The sequence below is a fragment of the Solanum lycopersicum genome, chromosome 8, assembly GCF_036512215.1.
Source record: "Solanum lycopersicum chromosome 8, SLM_r2.1".
NCBI lineage: Eukaryota > Viridiplantae > Streptophyta > Magnoliopsida > Solanales > Solanaceae > Solanum > Solanum lycopersicum.
Window position 1 is genome coordinate 58286857 of NC_090807.1, and position 19009 is coordinate 58305865.

General features: G+C 35.2%; 2 protein-coding genes across 3 annotated transcripts in view; one reads left to right on the forward strand and one right to left on the reverse strand.

Annotated features, from left to right (window-relative positions):
* The first annotated feature begins 281 nt into the window (after positions 1-281).
* Positions 282-8555, forward strand: LOC101249944 (psbP domain-containing protein 5, chloroplastic). The gene is made up of 11 exons (XM_004245184.5): positions 282-470; positions 555-712; positions 1566-1674; positions 2270-2319; positions 2600-2667; positions 2756-2854; positions 3544-3603; positions 3729-3791; positions 3872-3926; positions 7114-7163; positions 8035-8555. The coding sequence occupies exons 1-11, from the start codon at positions 394-396 to the stop codon at positions 8131-8133; spliced, it is 888 nt and encodes a 295-aa protein (XP_004245232.1). The 5' UTR covers positions 282-393; the 3' UTR covers positions 8134-8555.
* Positions 8556-9576: 1021 nt separating this feature from the next.
* The window catches only part of LOC101257991 (protein TIC236, chloroplastic), a 44882-nt gene continuing 35449 nt past the window's right edge, over positions 9577-19009 (reverse strand). Inside the window, exons 22-25 of one of the 2 annotated variants that reach the window (XR_011211229.1) lie at positions 17507-17745; positions 17128-17335; positions 15736-16008; positions 9577-9985 (exon numbers count right to left, since the gene is read on the reverse strand). Coding sequence is in view for 1 of the 2 variants with exons in the window: in XM_010326851.4 (XP_010325153.1) it covers positions 9839-9985; positions 15736-16008; positions 17144-17335; positions 17507-17745 (851 nt within the window). In the remaining variant the exon portion in view is untranslated. The remainder of the gene's footprint in view (positions 9986-15735; positions 16009-17127; positions 17336-17506; positions 17746-19009) is intronic. The other variant, XM_010326851.4, reaches the window with a different exon arrangement.

The window sequence follows — 19009 nt, forward strand, 5'->3', positions numbered from 1 at the left end:
TATATTAAAATGCCCTTTAATCTTGTGATTTTAAACATAAGATAAAATTAGAGTGTGATAAAAAAGGAAAGATCATTCTTCTTAAAACAAATTGAAAAGAAAATAGGATATTTTTTTTGAGACGTAGGAAATAGTATGTTTAGACTTTAGATTATGCTCAAATTCTTTTAAGATAATGTCTATTTTCTACTTATATCAAATATACAAAAAATAAACCCATTTTTTTCTTTTTCGATTTAAGAAAATATTAAATAATAGAAAAAGTGGAATATCATCAACTAAACAAAAGATCAAATTTATATTCTATTATTAAACTCAAATTCAGTAGGAAAAGATCACTTAGATTTTTTTGGGATTTGAGGATATGAGCTAAATCCAAAAAAGAGTCTAACCATGGCAGCAACAGCTCTTCTCTCATCTCCTCCATTGCCTTCTTCATCTAATCATTCTATCCTTTCAACTCCCTTAAAGTATTCCTCTTTCTTTTCATACTATTTTCTTTATCTCTTCTTTACTCTAACAAAAAGATTTCATTTTTGTTTTGTTTCTTTTAGAAAGCAGAGCAAGATTCTGTGGAACCAAAAAAAATGTGGGAAATTCAGGGTATGTTCAGAGTTTTGCAAAGAACCCACTTCCCAATATGGGGTTTCCAGAAGAGACTTGACCTTCATTGCTCTTTCCTCTTCACTGTCTCTAATTTTCCCATTTTCAGGTAAAAAACTGTAAAATTTGCATTTTTGGGTGTCTTTGAGTATAATTTCAATTTGAGGGTGGGGTTTTGTTTCTGTGAATTTATTTTTACCTTATCTCTGCTGCTGTTTCAGTATTTTAATGCTGGTGATAAGATGAATATCATCATTGTCTATTTTTACTTTATCTCTGCTGCTGTTTCAGTGTTGTAATGTTAGTGATAAGATGAATATCAGCATTGCCTATTTTACCTTATCTCTGCTGCTGTTTCAGTTTTGTAATGTTAGTGATAAGATGAATATCAGCATTGTCATTTGAAGTGACTTGTTAGTTATTTACATTATTGAACTCTCTCCCTGTCCCAATAAGTTAAACCCTTTCGGAGGTAGCTAGATTTACTAGTAAAATGGATTAGGTCATACAAAATATATACTCTCTTTCTGTCCATTTTTACTTGTCCACTATTGACTTGAGTTACTTCACATAACCCTCAAGGAACAACAAATGGAATGTCAATCTTACTGTATCACCCTTTGACTAATAGTTATAATAAGCGATAAATTATCTCGCAGTTTTCCAAATTGGACAAGTAAAAGTGGATATCTGTTTCTAGTATAGTGGACGAGTAAAAGACTAAAAGCGGATGGAACGACTAGTTGACTCCCAATATAGTGAGTGTCAGACAAATGATAAAGATTAGTGACATGTCAAAGTGTCTAGTATATGATTTTATGTATGAGTATAGTTGAATTGTTATTCATATACTTAGCTTAACGTAGAGACCCCTGTTTCAAGGGAAAATATTGTTATATTGTATTGCAGCTTTCTAATCGTTTTTAGGTTCAGTGAAGAGAGACTTTCTTGTCTATATGCAGGTTTTACTGCTGAAGAAGAGTTGAAAATGGGTTCGTCTGTTGATGACATAAATGCCTATTCCTACTTGTATCCTATTGAAATACCATCTAAGAAGTTCGCCTTCAAATGGTAAGCAATAGCTTTGTTACTAGGTCCTTGTCTGCTTTCCATTTGTCATGTTTCTTTGAAATTGAAAAAAGAAAAGAAAACCATTTAGCCGGCGTTTCTGGTTTGTTATGTAATTTTATACTCAGAAACAATGGGCGTGATAATTTTAGACCAAAGAAGCCTAGACCTTTGAAATTCTAATGTATTTGTCATCAAACTTTGGAAGAAAAAACAAGATGCTAAGTAAACATTCAAATCCTTCTGTACATTTGAACAGTCCCAGAGGACTTTGGGGATACACTCTACTGAAATCCTATCCCTGAATTCAGCTTTAAAGATCTCATCACACAAGTGACTACTTCCAGTTCTTTTCACTTGCCAAAAAAATCTGTATCCATTTGATGTCCAAATCCGCTTCTGTTCTGTATAGTACGTTTTCCATGGACACAGTATCTGCAGTTCACTTAACAACCATTTGGATTTGTTTGTTCTTGTGGTTTTATTTAATACTATGCAAATGAGCTGTCCACATAATTTTCACCATTTGAAAGAAAACCTCTATTTTCATGCACTGCATCCTTAATTGTAGGAACCTCACTCTTTTATCTATTTGAAGGGTGGAAACCAGAAAATCGGAGCGGTATTCATCGGCTGCGCCACTATCACGTAAGTCGGTGTAGCTTGTCTCCCGTTTCCAAAAAGGAGATACTAAAAATATACTATAATTATTTGGTATTCTGGTTGGATGTTAGGGAAGTCACTGAACTAGGTAAAAGTCCTAACCATGCGGCAAGTGTCTGTGAGCACCACTGCCCTATTATAGTCTACTTAGACATACTTCAGTTATCCCAAAAAAGGAAAAAGAACACCCGAGTCACAACCTTTAAAAATATGTTTTTTATCTTTGATTTAATGTTTTTTTTTCATGTGTTGACATATCATGCAGCTGATGCACGCCTTCGCATTGTGTCTGAACGAGTTGACATCATTGATAATCTCATCATTTCTGTTTCGGTAATTGGTCTTCTCCTGAATTGATTCTTGTTAATTTAGACCTTGTTTCCGTTCTTTCTTTGAGACTTGATGCAATATGTTTGTTCAGATAGGTCCTCCCAACTCACAGTTCTTGAAATCAAAGGAGAAAAGTACATGGAGTGCAAAGGATGTTGCTGATTCTGTTTTGTCTGATAAATCTGCTTTGGTAATTTACTCTATATTCCTTCTCCAAAATTGACTCTATGTCTCTAGAGGCAGCAAATACATAATTGAGTCTAGCACGTATATGATGTGGTTTTTGGTTTGCATATCAACCCCCAGCTGTTTGTTAGAATATGCTTTACTAGTTTATCAGATTTTCAGCTTCTTCTTCTTCTTTGCCAATACAATATGTAACGTACAGATTGTTCGGTTTGAGAATAAATGATACTCCCTCTGTCACAATTTATACACATTTCTACGGTTAGTAACAATTTAACTTCAAAATATCCATTTTACCCTTAATGAAATGATTTATAGCCACACAAACATCTATCACTTATTTAAGACCACATGTTTCAAAAGTATTTCTTTCTTTCTTCAATTCGGTGCCAAGTCAAACTAATTCATACAAATTGGGATGGGAGGGAGTAGCAATTTTGAACTGATAACCTAGCGAAACCAAATTAGTTGTTCATGAATCACAAAATTTCTCGTGAGAGATTTGGTTACATAAACTCTTATGCAGATGGCACATTGGTTGGATCATTATTCATTGCATATATTCTTCCACCGACTGCCTTATAGAACTTCCTGAAGTGCAGAGCCCATTCTTTATCCTTTTCTTTTGCATGACTTTCAAGATAAATCCATCATGATATCTGTGTGAGGTAACATTTTCATATGTTTCTACAGCGTGTAACCTCAACACAGCGATTGGCAGAAAGTTCACTTCTTGATGCACATGCTTCTGAAGTGAGTATCTTTTCACTTATGTGTAACTGTGTTATACATTTTCATGAATTATCATTTATGAGTTCTTGGGCCTACTTTGTGTTCGACATGCACTCAGTCAACTGTTCTCTTTTATAACAAATTAGATTGATGGTGAGTCCTATTGGTACTATGAATACCTTGTTCGGAAATCACCAACGAAAGCAGCAGTAAGTTTCCTCTTTAATTTTAAAAAATCTAATCCTAAATGATTTTCTACAATTCTCATATTTCACGTTGTAATATGCAGGCTCTAGAACCGAATCTTTTCCGCCACTATGTTGCTTCAACAGCTGAACGAGATGGTAAAATTGACTTTTAGTTAGTGATTATCTTATTTTACTTTTTGCACGCATAATTTTTTGGTGAAAATAGAAGTGTATTTTGTTAATAGGAGGTACTTTTTCCTTTTGGGATGTAACTATGGTATTTAAAATCATAAACTTGCTAGTTTCTCCTTTAGCTAGTTAATGCAATTTTTATGAAATAACTGTTTCATTAGCTTAGCATTCTTCAGGTGGAAAAGTTCATCTTATGTGTTAACTTATTAGTCATGATTTAGAGTGCTCCCTCCGTTTATTTCATGTAAACCTATTTGACTTGGCGGAGTTCATGAAAGAACGAAAGACATACATCTGACTTGTGGTCTTATACATTCCATGGCATAAATCATGTTATTAAGGGTAAACTAAGAACTCGAAAATTAAATTGTTTCTAAATATATAAAAGTGCCATTCTTCTAGAAACATACTAAAAGGAGAATGTAAAAAAGAGTGTCACATAAAAGGGAACAATGGGTACTAAAAATCTATTCCTTTTGGTTTGGTTTGTAAGCAAGTTATACTGGGACTATAATATGAGGATTGAATAATGACGGGATTCCTAGTGAATATACTTTTATTGATAGAATCTACAATAGGGAACAAGGTAGGTAGCGAGACGAGAAGTGGTTGGTGCAGATAATAGGAACAAATTTGTGCGATATTTCAGAATTTCCAAGTAAAAAAGGAAATATGTATCTATTTTGATCAGTCATGAATGCATGCAGAGAACATAAGAGAGCAAAGGAGGGGGCCGGATACTTAGAATCTCAACAAGTTAACTAAATCTATCAGTATAAATAAATGTGAGATCCCTATAGGCCATAGGGATAGATGTTCTGATGCTGCACCAGGAGGAGAAGCAGCCATCTGATGGTGTTTCCTTCCGCAAATGTGCGGTTTGTTCCGCCACTTGTCCCTTTACCTCCATCTTCTCCCCTACAGAGGTCTTCCCCGCTATCTTTGCACCGGTGTACTGACACCCACCCCGGTTCCTTCTGTCCCATCTGTTTCGATGTCTTCCTCCACAATCCTCCTCCGCCTCACCTCCGTTTTCTATGCTTAAAATGCCCCTCTATCTCACACCTCTCGTGCGTCCCTGATGTTGCTTCCTCCTTCCCTGGTTATGTGTGCCCTCATTGTTCTGACCCTAATTTCACTTTCTTCTATGTTACTCCCAATCATGCTAATAACACCGTTGAAACCAAGCCCCATTTGTCTAAACAGTTGGTCGCCGCTGCTACCAGTGCTTCTGAGTCTATCCGCAATACCGCCGTTATGGCCAGGTTTAATGCCGACATTAGGGTCAAGGAAGCTCTGTCAGCTAAGGCCGAAGCTGCCCAGGTTTTGTGTAGGCTAAAGAATCGGCTGGACAACCAAGATCAACTGCTTGGTTCCATATCAGATGACGATACAGGGGAAAACAGGATACATGGAGCAAAAGGATGCTTGTCTCAATCTTCAGATGCAGATGATTGCGATACCCTTGATGATTAGCTTGAGTAGTTGCAATTCTAAAACAATGCTATATAAGGTTTTTATTTTTCATTTTCTGTTGTGTGGCTGCTGGCATCTTGCAAATACACTCTATTTTTGAATGCTCGGTTATTTGGGGGCTGTTCTTTGGTGAATAGAGGAATTGGAATTATTCATTCAACTGTATCTAGCTTACTGTTAATGCCTCTCTTTCATTCTACATTTTCAGTGTCTTGAGTTTTATTAGTTGCCATTTTTTCTTCACTGCCACTTTTCCTTTTCATACTACTTTGTTTTGCTTCACTTGAGCTGAGGGTATTCCGAAAACAACTTCTCTTCCTCCACGAGGTAGGGGTAAGGTCTGCGTACACTCTAACCTCTCCAAACCTCACTTTGTGTTTTTTCACTAGTATGTTGTTGTTATTGTTTGGTATGAGCAATATCTACTTGGATAAACTTTTATTTCCAATTTTAATCTTGGTTTTCTTAACAGACTTTGGAAGAACAGTTTGGAGATGGGCAAATGTGTCCTTTTGTTATTTTATCCCGGGGTTGTTACTGATTTGGGGATGTTATCCCACATAGAGTGGGATATAAATAATACCACAATTGTGGTATAAACAATCGCAGAATTAGAAGTTCTACCAAATGCGGGATAAATTAATTCTAGATTTTATCCGGGGATTGTAATCACTTATCTTTGTAACCAAACAACCCTTTAAGATTTTCAGTTGATAGTCAAGAAGTTCTACCAAATGCGGGATAAATTAATTTCAGATTTTATCCTGGGATGTAATCACTTATCTTTGTAACCAAACAACCCTTTAAGATTTTCAGTTGATAGTCAAGAAGGGTTTTAAAAGGTGGCATACAAAAGGTGTTTATTTTCTGGTTTGATCTGGCTTCTTGGACATGACTGTTCATTATTCCTCAAGCATATATTGTTGGGTTGGTACGAGGGTAATTATGACTTCATTGCATTATACATACTATTCTTGCTTTAATGTTTACAGATTTTTGGTCTTTGGCCAAGAATAAAAGAATGTAAAAACATATTGACGACAATGACCAATCTTTTGGGTGTACATATTTCTGCTAACACACATGAATTTATGAGGTGCATATCTTATATCTTGAATTAAAAATATTAAGAATATGTTGTCATTCTGGTCTTAAAACTGTTTTCTATATTTACTTTGTCTAATAAACAATTGATAAAGCTAATAGAGTCTTTTTCAATAGTTCAGAAATATAAATGTATGTAATAAATTCAAGGTATGTTGCACCTTTAACCAAAGTGATGTGCTTTAGTAATTGCATCAGCATATTCCTACATAAGATATTGACGTAGTAATTAGAAGATGCGTCTTAGTAATTGCATCATCATTTTTTCTTGATGACTGAGAAATCGGTCTGGGCCCAACCCTTAGAACCAATTGAAGCCTTCAAAATTTGCAATAATGGGTCCGCTCCTCTACCCTTCTCCAGTTAAATACTGGGCTTAGTTCGGGTGATGCAGGTATCGAACCTAGACCTATGTTACAAGTCTCTCAACCTTTGCCTCTTGAACCATGTTCTTGGGGTGCATCAGCATATTCATATATTGACATAGTAACCTGACAACTGACAAGCTTATATTGAAATACATTTCAGTAGGTTTGCTGGTTAGCTTATTGGAGAATGCTTGTCATTTCAGGTTATTTGTATACTCTTAGTGCTTCCACTCTTGGCAAGCAATGGGAAAAAGTAAGTGGTTCTATCTTGTGATTTTCCTTTAGAAATTTATCAAGAACTTATAATATCACATAATGGTTATATTACTTAATTGTACATTACTCCAACATCTACCTTTACATACTTGATAGCATTACAAATATTTGCTCCTTTCTGTATATCATTGAAAATGCTGAAGAAATATAAGAAGTTCAGCTGGTGATTAGACCACAATGTTTGAGTCATCAAGGGCACAGTGCAATCTATAGATATTGTTTGTACGTTCCCTTACAAGATCCAATGAAAGACATTTTTCTAGTTGTGATGATCTATATCACTGAAGCCTTCTTGTTTTACAGGATCAGTTTATTGTTTCTTTAAACAACATTGATGCATAAGTTTCTTTTTTTTTTTTTTACATGGAGGCATAAGATTCTATCATAAAGACAGCACTTCAGTGCAGTAAACTCCCAATATGCTCTGGGCAAGGGCCAAACCACATTGAGTCTATTATCCTTGTTGGTGTTTCTCAACGTTGGACCTCTGTGCTATATTATTCATGCTCGACTTGTCCGATCTCCCATTGGTTGAATGAATGAGTTGTGATCTCCTTATATATAGTCTTGGACATTTCTTTCCTCGTGAGCTAACATTTGGGGATGTATAGGCTCAAAGTTTATTTGTTAACACACACGCAAAGAGAAGGCAATAGATTCTGACCTCTGAATTAAAATTCTACATATCTTTTTCACTGCACACTTTTGGCATGACAAGGTTTTGCTATATGCAACAATTAAAATCCCATCTTAGAAAATTCCTCTCACCTTTTTCTTTTCCGCCCCTCTGACCCCCTCCAATATTTATGCTATGCTGTGAAATTCATTACATAGTTCTTATTCTGCAGATGGGACCCTCCTTGGAAAAGACCGTGGCATCTTTCCGACTTCTTCCTCCTACAGAAAGCTATGTCCCTCCGTACAAGGATCCGTGGAGGTTTTGGTGATTGCATTTCAAGGTGTGGTTTAGGATTAACATTTTGTCTCCAGATAGCAAGGAGTCAGAGATCCAAGTATGGTTAGCAAATGAGCAACAACATTGCAATTCTTTTTTATTTGATAAGGAAAAATTAGTATCAAGCTGAGTTCGAACTTGCAACCAGACGTGTGCTAAGCAATATTGACATGATCTTTGTGTCAAATGCCAATGCAGCTGCTATACGTTTGTGAGACAACATTGTAATTTTTGGTCCAGTGATTACTACAAGTTCTTTTAGGGTCTCTTTGCTTGACAATAGATCATCTCCAGGCTTGAATTTTCTGCAGAATGCAGCAGCAGTTTGGATGGGAAAACCTGTTCTATGTAATCGTTATGTTTCTCTTATATGAACAGTATTTTTTGAAAAAAATGAACTCTTGTGTGCTTGAATGCAATTTTCTTCAGTCTGCTTTGGCAAAGCCACTCCTGCTATTAGTTTCAGCAAAACAAATGAAGCACATCTCTAAAAACTTTTTAAGGGAAGGGGTTAATGTTTCTATTTAACAGACGTAGTAACTAACAAGAACTTATTGAATCCATCGCTTGGGCTCATAATAAATTAGAAGTTGCTCTTGCTATTGAGCCGATAGCCAGTAGTTTGGGATGGTGGTTGATATAGTTCACTAATCTAAATTACTTGTGAGTTTACTATGTATGCATATCATGGAACACATTGTAAGCACGTAATTTATGCGCTAACGGAGACACCAGAAGTGCTTATAACCAAAATTGTCTAAAAAGTTCACTAATTTATCTTGAAAATACATTTCATTACCCCTCAATTCAACTTCAATTGTTTGGTAGTCTTCTTGTAAGGATACTTTCTAATAAATATCTCAAAGAGCACTTTTAAAATAAATTTTGCATCATTATTAGTTTCAGCTTTTTAGTTTATAAAATTAATTTTTATGCTTAAAATGCTCTTTCATAAGCAGCTTTCAATTAATAAAGTCAGACGTGCTCCTACTTTTGTATGCAAATCATGCCAGCAAGTATTTCAATTATGTCTGAAAATTATTTGATTTCATGGATACTAGTGATATAATTATATGTGAATTTAGTTTAGATTTCAAATTTCAATCACTTTTACCTTTGTGTATTAAAATAGTTAGCAAGCCCAAATTATATCAGCATACATACAAGCTTAATTTGAAGTTGATATTCTAATTTTATGGATGCTTTAAAATGTATATAATAAAGTTTACATGAAGCATTCTTGTCGGTTACAGTGACTGTTAAATTCAAACAGAGGAATTATTCTCATTCATAGTGACAGCAAAAACAGAAGAGGGGGGCTATTGTCTTGGGTGCAACTACTTTTCTTGAACCCAAAGTTCTGCGCTCACCAGAAAATAAGGGATCAGTAAAGAGATGCAGCTGTTTACATCCTTCAACTAAAAATACCTAGAGATGAACAAACATATAACAGTAAACTTGCATATATTTGAACCAAGAGTGTAATAATAACACCTATAAACATGCTCATTTATTCCTTCTTTTGAGCAAAGAATAATGGAATTTACAACTAATTAACGCCATCCAGGTGCAGCAATGAGGTCTTCTTTCCTAGTTCTCTGGTGGTTACAGGTAGAGGATGGTTATGGGGGGGTTGTTCTAGACACCTAGGCTACTATAGAAAGAATAAATATATATACACTGTCGAAAACCTTATCTTAGTCTTGCGATGTTGTTGAATATTCGAATAGAAGACGTTTGGATGGAGTAGACTGTAAAAGCACCCGGAGCCGGCTTGTCAGCTGATATATCAAGGTCCATTGCATTGCCATCTCAGAATCCTTCATCTGCCTTACGACAGAGGCCTGAAAAACAGAGATGAAAAGCCTTTGGTTTCTGATAAATGGGCAAGAAATAATCAAACATAAAACTGCAGTATGACTAGATGGAAAGTTGCAGATAAATGGTGTCTAGCACTGAGCTATACTGTTCTCTGTTCCTTTGTCGCTACTCTGTAAAATAAACACTAACATTTACTAGGTGGTATAATTCAACTGGAAATGACATTGGCCCAACAATTTTCTGATACATCATCCGTGGAGGTTTACTGAATACACAGTGCATTTTTCTTGATAAGTGTACAAGAACATAACTCACCAAATTATGCAAGCAGGTTAAAAGGGGCAGGGCTACAAACACCTATTTGACCTATCTAATGGCATGGAATCTAACCACTTTGACACGTTTTTTCTCTCTATGAAGTATAATAGGCTTGTTTTTTTATTTTAATATAGATGATGTAGTACTATGTATAAAAATACAGTACAAGACATGGAACAATTTTGGCTACCGTAAAATATTTCTAAGAAACAAAGACAAGGACATGGACATGGACAGGGTTTTCTCAATTGCATCGTTTTGAAGGTTGAGTATTCTCTGTATCCATTGCTTACTCAATGGAAAAAAGAATTTGTAGTTTTTCCAAGACAGGTTATGCTAGGGCTGACACAACTGCACTTCACAGAAAACAAATCACACCAAAATTCTCTTCCAAATCTTCATATTTTCTGACAAAATTGAGCATATTCACAATCTCCCATGACAAGTGCTAGTCAACTCTGGCATAATATCATGGATTTAATATTCAATAGTAATCTTTTTTCTGTTATTAATTAAATTTTATAAACTGAGAATTAAGGGTTGAATGTCGCCCACTAAAATGAGAGCGGTAAGCATTAAGCAAACACTGAAATGGGTTGTGACTGTAGAACGTTTCTCCCTGTTGTATCTACTTCACAGTCCAACAATAGCATTTGCTCTGAATGGAAGATGATTCTTTGAACTATGTTTTTTCCTAGGTAAGGAAGGATAAAGGAGAGAGATATGGACTGCATTACTTCACTTGGGGCCCGTTTCGAAGAATAATGTGGAATTGGGTGTCATTACACAGTTTTGGTCATTGACGAAAAGCAATTACACTCATGATGGACTCTGGTGGACAGTTGTAATAGGATGATCAGAAGACAGTTGTGGAGTGAACTGGTGGCTAGCAGAAACAATGGGGAGGGCCCCTTCAATGTCACTAGATTTGCGGCAGCAAGGGCAAACTGCCATAGATTCTCAGGAGCAGTGTCTGAATTCTCTGAGACTATTAATGACCTGGAGCTAGATGATCCTCCTTTATTTGGAGGACCATACACTTGAAAAGGGGGGGGGGGGTGATCATAAAAGTGCCTCTAGGATTGACAGATTATAGTACTCAGCTGACTAGGGGAACTGTTTCCTACTGATCAAGCAGTCTTTGTTACCTAGAATTGATCAAATCATAATCCTGCTTCTAACATGTGGAGACTGGAATTACAAGAAGACCTACTTCAAATTTGAAAATTAGTAGCTAGAGGTAGAAGGATTCAAAAGAAGATTTGGCATGGTGGTTGGCCTTCCCTAACAGGGGCAGACAAGCCTTCATTCTAGCAAGCAATTAAAACTCCTTAAGAAGTAACAGGGGAGACTGGAAACAGAAAAAAGAAGTGACCCTACAACAGTTGAAATCTTGGGAAGCAATACAGGAGAACAAGAGCCTGATGAGTTAGTCCAGAAAACTCACTTCGCTGTGGAATTTGAAGAAATAGCAATAAAGGAGGAAATTGCCTGGAGACAAAGATCAAAAGTTCAATGGTTGAAGGATGGGGACAAGAACACCAGGGTCTTCCCACAAGTTTGCAAATGCTCATAAAAGGTACAACTCCATAGATGCATTGGAAGTCGAAGGATCCATCACTAAAATGCCTTCAATTAAAAATGCAATTCAAAGTTTCTACCAGACAAAGAAACAAAAGGATGGAGACCTGTGATCTCAATCTCCAAGGAATAAGAGTGATCTCTACTAAGACTGGTCAACGGCGTACCGATACCGTTCCGGTTCGGTTGCCTAGGGGACAGGACGAGATAGTCTGAACCGGTACACGGAACGGGACGGAACCGTGGTTTCGTACCGGTTCATCCCGGTTACGGTCCGGTCCGGTCCGATTCCGATCCGATTTACTTAATATATATTAATTTTTTTATATTTTATATAATTTATATTTATATTTTCTATAAATTATATTTTATATTTTATGTAATTTCTATATATTTTATATTTATATTTTTTAATTTTTGTAATTGTTTTATCCTTATTTCAATTTAATTTTTTTAAAATTACAAATTTTATTTATTTAATATTCACAAGACACAAGTTATAAATTTAACTTATAAAATAAATATTAATGAATATAAGTACTAACTTATAAAGTATAAACTTCAAAAGATTTAAATTTTGATTAACAACAAAAAAAAAATTAATAAAATATCCTTAAAATAAACTTAAGTAAAAAATTATAGTATAAATTTAAAAACTATTAATTTATACTTAAAAAAATAAAAAAAATAATAATATTTTCGTAATCCCAAAAAATATCGTCCCGTTCCATCCCGGTCCATTCCGGTTCCATCCCGGTATATAGTGGAACGGGACGGAACCGATTATTCATCCTGGTAAATCCGGTCCGGTTCATCCCGGTACCCGTCAACATACCGGTCAACAGGTTCTGTTCCGGTCCGGTGAACCGGTTCCGGTCCGTTGACCAGTCTTAATCTCTACAAAGATCAGGAGTGGTTACAAAGGAGTTTTGAGGAAGAGGAAGTGTGGAGGAGCATCAAGTCTTGTGCAGTTGATAAGGCTCCAGGCCCAAATGGCTTCATACTAAACTTCTTTCAGACATTTTGGAATCAGGTCAAGGAGGACATCGTGGGAACATTGCAATATTGAGTCTTGATGCCACCTTTGTGGCCCTTAATCCAAAGAAGGCTGGAGCAGTAGAGTTAAGAGACTTTAGGCCTATTAGCCTAATCTCTGGGGTGTAACAGATAATTGCCAAAGTTCTAACAGAAAGAATGAAGAGAGAAATGGACAGTCTGGTAAACAAACACCAAATGGCTTTCACAAAAGGACTATAGATGCAATTTTAATTGCAAGTATACTCAAGATCTAGAGGGGAGGTGGCTGGCCTGATGTGCAAATTGGACCTGGAAAAGCCTATGGTCATATTAATTGGGATTAGAGGCTATCTTCTAAACACTCTCATACATATGGGTTTTAGGGACAAATGGTTGAAATGGATAGACTTTGTATCAAAACTGTTAGGTTCTCCATTCTGGACTATTGCCATCCTCCTGGTTTTTTTTCACTCAGATAAGGGGAGGTGGGTGAGGGGATCTGGAGATTTGCACTTGCTATATGCAGATGATGCTATTTTATTTTGTGAATCTAGAGTGGAACAAGCTACATAGAGTCTTGCTAGTAGTGTTTAAAGTTGTATCTGGGTTAAGAGTGAACGGGAGGAAGAACAATATGTATCCTGTCAAAGAAGTGTTCTAACATTCAGACCTTTGCTAGCATTCTTGGGAAATTGAGAATTTCAGGTGAAAGACTAAAGGTCCCTGTTCCATTAATTTTTAACTAATTTTTAGGAAATTAAGAAATAGGTACAATGCTAGCCTACCACCTTCATGTAGTAGGGTAGCAAAATCCATATATATGTACATATATATATATATATATATATATATCATATCATATCATATATCATATATTCATATAAAGGAGAACCCTAGGCCCGCCTATGTGGCGCCACCACAAGCAAGAATTTCCTTTTAAATTTATTTATTTCCAAAACTAGCCTTCCTCTTTCATGAAAAGATGTGACTTTTATGAAAAGTTGTGACTTAAATAAAGTGTTGCGATTTTCATTAAAAGTTGTGTCTTTTATGAAAAGTTGTCACTATAATGAAGAGTTGCGACTGTTATGAAAAGTTGTGACTTAAATAAAAAGTAGCGACTTTAATGAAGAGTGACTATATGAAAAGTTGTGACTTTTATGAAAGGTTGTGAACTTTCAGAAGGATTGCAACTTTTCCAAATAGTTGTAATCTTTCTGATAAGGCACAATAAATAGTTGTTTAAACTACCCTTTGTTGTCTATAAATAGTGGGATTTCCTCTCATTTGCAAACAACAAAAATTCTGATCTTCTTCTTCTTCTGCAAAATTAAATATTTGTGTAATTTGCTCATGTTTCAACTTACTAACAAAATAGTTTTTGTATCAATAAGTTGGTGAATAAAATTGTTCCATCATGCGAGGATGTAATTCTTTAAACCTCTGGTATTGGAGGGGGATAGTTTTCTTAAGGAGACATTATGCATTTAGTGGACTCGATTTTTTCCTTTCTATTTCATTCTATTTTTACATATCCTGGTATGTTTTATTACTCTCATTAATTTATGTGTATGCTATTAATTGTTTTTTTTCCAATACATGTTTTAAACTCTGCTTTTATCTTTCTTTAAAGCTATTGTCTCCGATTATATTGAACATATATGCATATATTACATATATTCATTGTGCAGAAAATAATTATTGTACTCGGTTCCAAGAATTTATGTTTTGATAATCTATATAACATTTTTAATATAAAATTACTATATATAAGCTTATATATTGTCAATATTTACATAGACATGAAATTTCGCACTTATCAATTGAAGAAATTCATTATGCAAGTTTAAAAGTTATAATTTCTTTCATGTTCAAGCGTAATTTCTTTTTGAAATATGTTAACAAATTTTTGAATTTCTCCTAAGACATCACAATTATATATATGCAACTTAAATGTTTCTTTATATTACGAAATGTCTTTGTATATATATTCTAATTTTCATCTTCATTTTTTTAAATGTTGATTAAAGAACCAAAGATTTATTATTTCATGAATAATTCATTCATAGGTTCTTGGGTTATGTAATAATGACAAATAATCAAATTCATGCTGGAATATTGCTAATATTTCTTTAAGAACCTATTTTTCCATTATTATTTTTTAATGAATGGATATTAATAAAAAATGAATTGCAAATTCGATGCAATTATTATTTATAACTGCGCTAAGCGCGGGCATATTACCTAGTGCGTATATATATATATATATATATATATTTGATAGGTAAGAGTGACGAAGATATTACAAACATTACTCTATAAATATGCCCCCATCATCTCAACAATAAGTTCAAGTGATTCAACAAGGAAATACTAGAACTGAAAGATGAATTAGCTATTCAGATTCCCATTGTCTTTCAGCTTAAGTTCTAGGAGTATGACATCTTTCATAGATAGTCCTACAACTATTGGGTGTGCTGCTTTTGCCATGTGAACAGCTAGAAACATGTGATGGTATATATTCCAAAGTTTCATTGTGGTCACGAGTCATTTTATAACCTTTTTACCAAATAAAATCCAAAAATATAGAGTAATTCATCTTCCACACCCAATTTGACTCGATTTAATGAACAGTGAATGATTACTCTGTCCTGTAATAAGCTCATCAATTAGGGGTGACATTTGTTCTACTGAAGGTTCTGTTTTGTGCCCAAAAGGAATGAACCAAAGGAATCAGTATTTTAATGATGTCCAGAACAGACATCTAGATTTTAAAAATCATTAATGAAAAGTTCTAGCAAAGAATCTAAGGACCAGCAAACTCAAAGAAAAGGAAAGAAAATAGAATCATTCAAACCTGGAGGCGCTTCCCTAGTTGGACTTCAACTTCTGTACCGAATGAAATATTGCTGGCCAGTGACTTAAGAGGATCAACACTGGGATCAACAGAAAGCAAGTTGGGTATCTGTGGTGCATAAACTAGCCTCCATCTGGCCTGTCCAAACTCCCCTTTCCCCTCTATTCTTGGCATCAAAGTTTCAAGCGTTGCAGTGGCAAGCTTCTTAAAGGCAAGCTGGCCATCACCTTCTAAAATGGATTCAGCTAACTGACTCTCAAACACTCTAGCAGCCTGTTCAGCCAGAACCATTTCAAAGTTGGTTAAGCCATATATCAATACATTTTTTGAGCCATTTAAACTGAAATTTGTAATTGTACATATAGATATTCGTATTCACGCAGTTTATCCTTCGCAAAATCATTGATAGGAAGGATGTCAGAGTCTAAAGTATTTCCAATGCAGGAAAAAGAAAACATGGCTCAATGGAAGGATATTGACATGTTCATTAATTTAGGGGTCGTTGGTAGAGTGTATTAACAAAAATAATGCTTGCATTAGTTATACTGATTTGCATCTTCTCAAGTTACTGGAGCTTTCACCCATGGAGCAATGAGCAGTTTCTTACTGTTATTAGGAGTTGGCAGTTTCTTACTGTTACTTGGCAGTTTCTTGTGGTTATCAGAAGTTATCTATCCTTATCCTAAATAGTTAATAAAGTAGTTGTCAGTTATCTATTATATAATAGGAGATCTAGTAAATTAGTAGACAGATGGTAATATATTTTTAAATGCAGAAAAGGTTGTTCTAGGAGATACGAGATACTTGTTTCTCTTTGTATTTTTTACTGTTCTACGAGATACTTGTGTCTCTCTTTGTACTTGCTGTTGCTTTTAATCAGTAAAAACCTCGGTTCCTATCATATACACTCTATTGTGTATTGAGGAGTGCATTACTAATACCATGAATTTCTAGATATTAGTAGTGCAAAGGAATTTAATACATGCATTAGCATGGTTAAAGACTCAGTTACCCCTCAACAACACTTTTACATTGTTTCAACCATAATTATGGAGGATACTTTTGTAATGCATAAAAAATATTCAATGTATAACAAATGCAAGCATAACTAATACAAGCATTACTTATGCAAGCAATACTTATACACTCTATTTAGTACTATTTTTATACACTTTACCAAACGACCCCTTAAAGTCTACCGGCGAAGCATGCCAAAGTAATATTAAAATATACCACTAGAAAATTTTTGTTGTTTCCCTCCCACTACCCTTTTTTCAACTCATTCTTGTGGAAGCATGCTCTTGTGTATTTTAACCTTGAGAGTTTAAGATTGTCAGCATCCAACAAGATATATTTCTAAATAATTTACGTAAAAAGTCTGCTAGATTTAACTGCTTAATTATTGAACCTCAGTAGGTGACAAGACATCTTGCTCCACGGAACGTGTTGATGTTACCACTAACTTATCCTGCCATTTGCTAGCACGGCTTTGTATCCTGAATTGCCACTCAGATCCAACCAAAGCCAAGTCTAGCATTGGATCAAGTCCATTATCAGGCTCAAATTTGGCTATGTTTAGATGATCTCGCTTCAGTCTCACCTGAACTTGAAGACAATAAGGATATCAGGTGAAGGGAAAATAATATCTCAGAGTTCCCACAAGGAGCCAAGAACCCAACCAAGAACAAAAAGCAAATTAAAAGAAAAAACAAAATAATTTCAGAACCTTCCAGGGAGAGAAAAGAATTCAAAAAGAAGTCAAAAGCTTAACCTGTGTTGCAACAAGATTGACATCTCCATTCTCAAACATTAATATGCCTTTAGGCTTTATCGACTTGGGATGAGCAACGCCATTTAACTCAAGTTCTCCACTGACAGCAAAATTGAGGATCAGAGGATAAACTATCCTCAGTTCTGGTCCCAGAACAAGTTTCAAGTCAGTGAGGCGGACGTCCAGTTTAGGTTTGCTCTCTACTTGGACACTTTCTTTAATATCTTCAGCATCTTTACCTGAATATAACAAAAAATTTAGGTTTGACATTCGTAATGCTGAACCCAGCAATGTCACTTCATCTTTAAGCAAAACAAAAGAAAGCGAACGCCTCAGGCAGCTGCTGAACCATTTGGTATCAAGTTCTAAAGCCACAACATGTTCAAAATATCCCCATGTCTGTTTCAACACCAAACTCAAAACCTTGGGAAATCAAGATACAGGTATATTTTTCAAAACCAAATACAGGTGCTTGACTTCAAATCCAACTTGGATACCCAAGTTGATCACTGAGACTTTTTTTTTGATGGACTAAAGATAATTTCATTAGAAGACATCAAGAAGATGCATGGAAAAAAATTACACCCAAAGAAGCTGTCGGATCCTATACAAGAACTTACTGAATAACTAAAGAACAGACATATCCAAAAAAAGTTCAAAGTCAAGTTGAACCAGCTATGTAAGTTGACCAAACAGTTGGATTTAAAGCGTCTGTCCATGAAATTTGTGACTGTAGTTTTTGTTTTCAAAGTGACAAATAATATTTGAAATTCAGTTGTGTTTGGCATGAATATAAATTGGAGTTGTGTTCGAATTGTGAGTTAATTGGAGTGAAAAAAAATGAAAACAGCTTTTTGGTGTTTTTCGAAATTCCGGAATTCAACTTCAAGTTGAACTGCAGAATTTTATGGCCAAACGTGTTTTCTGCAGCTCAACTCCGGAAAAAAGTAGAAAATATTTCATGGACAAACACTATGGAGTTGAATCCATGATAAAATTTACGATTCCTTTCATTCCAGATGCACCAAAAGATGGCAGCAGCACCATACATCATGTTTTTTTCAATGGGTTTCATCTACACACTGATCCCTCCATGATGGCATTACCAGCTCTCACAGGCTTCTTTAATTGTATTTGGCATAACCCAGGCAAGTCCAAAAACTGATAGGAACATACTTCATATATCAGCTGCTACTGCAGGGTGCAAAAATAGATGCCTAACACTCTCCAACTCCATCCGGCACACATAGCATCTATTTACAGTCTGAATTTTCTTTTGCGGAGATTGCCTCGAGTAAGACATGCTTCAACAAGGTAGTCCAGATAAACCAGCTTCCAAGGGCTAGATTGGTTTTCCCTATAAGCTTCCATGGCCATTTGTCAATCAATTCCTTGTTAGAACATAGATTGCCATATCCCCTTGTATTATCTATTTCAAAAATTTAGAATTCGGGCACTCTTTTCTGTTTTACGTTTAGGCCCCCAGATTTCTGAACTAAAATT

Coding starts and splice junctions, on each gene's coding strand:
- LOC101249944 (XM_004245184.5), top strand. CDS start 394: ATGGCAGCAACAGCTCTTCTCTCATCTCCTCCATTGCCTTCTTCATCT. Junction 713..1,565: donor TCTAATTTTCCCATTTTCAG/GTAAAAAACTGT, acceptor GTCTATATGCAG/GTTTTACTGCTGAAGAAGAG. Junction 3,927..7,113: donor TTCAACAGCTGAACGAGATG/GTAAAATTGACT, acceptor TTGTCATTTCAG/GTTATTTGTATACTCTTAGT.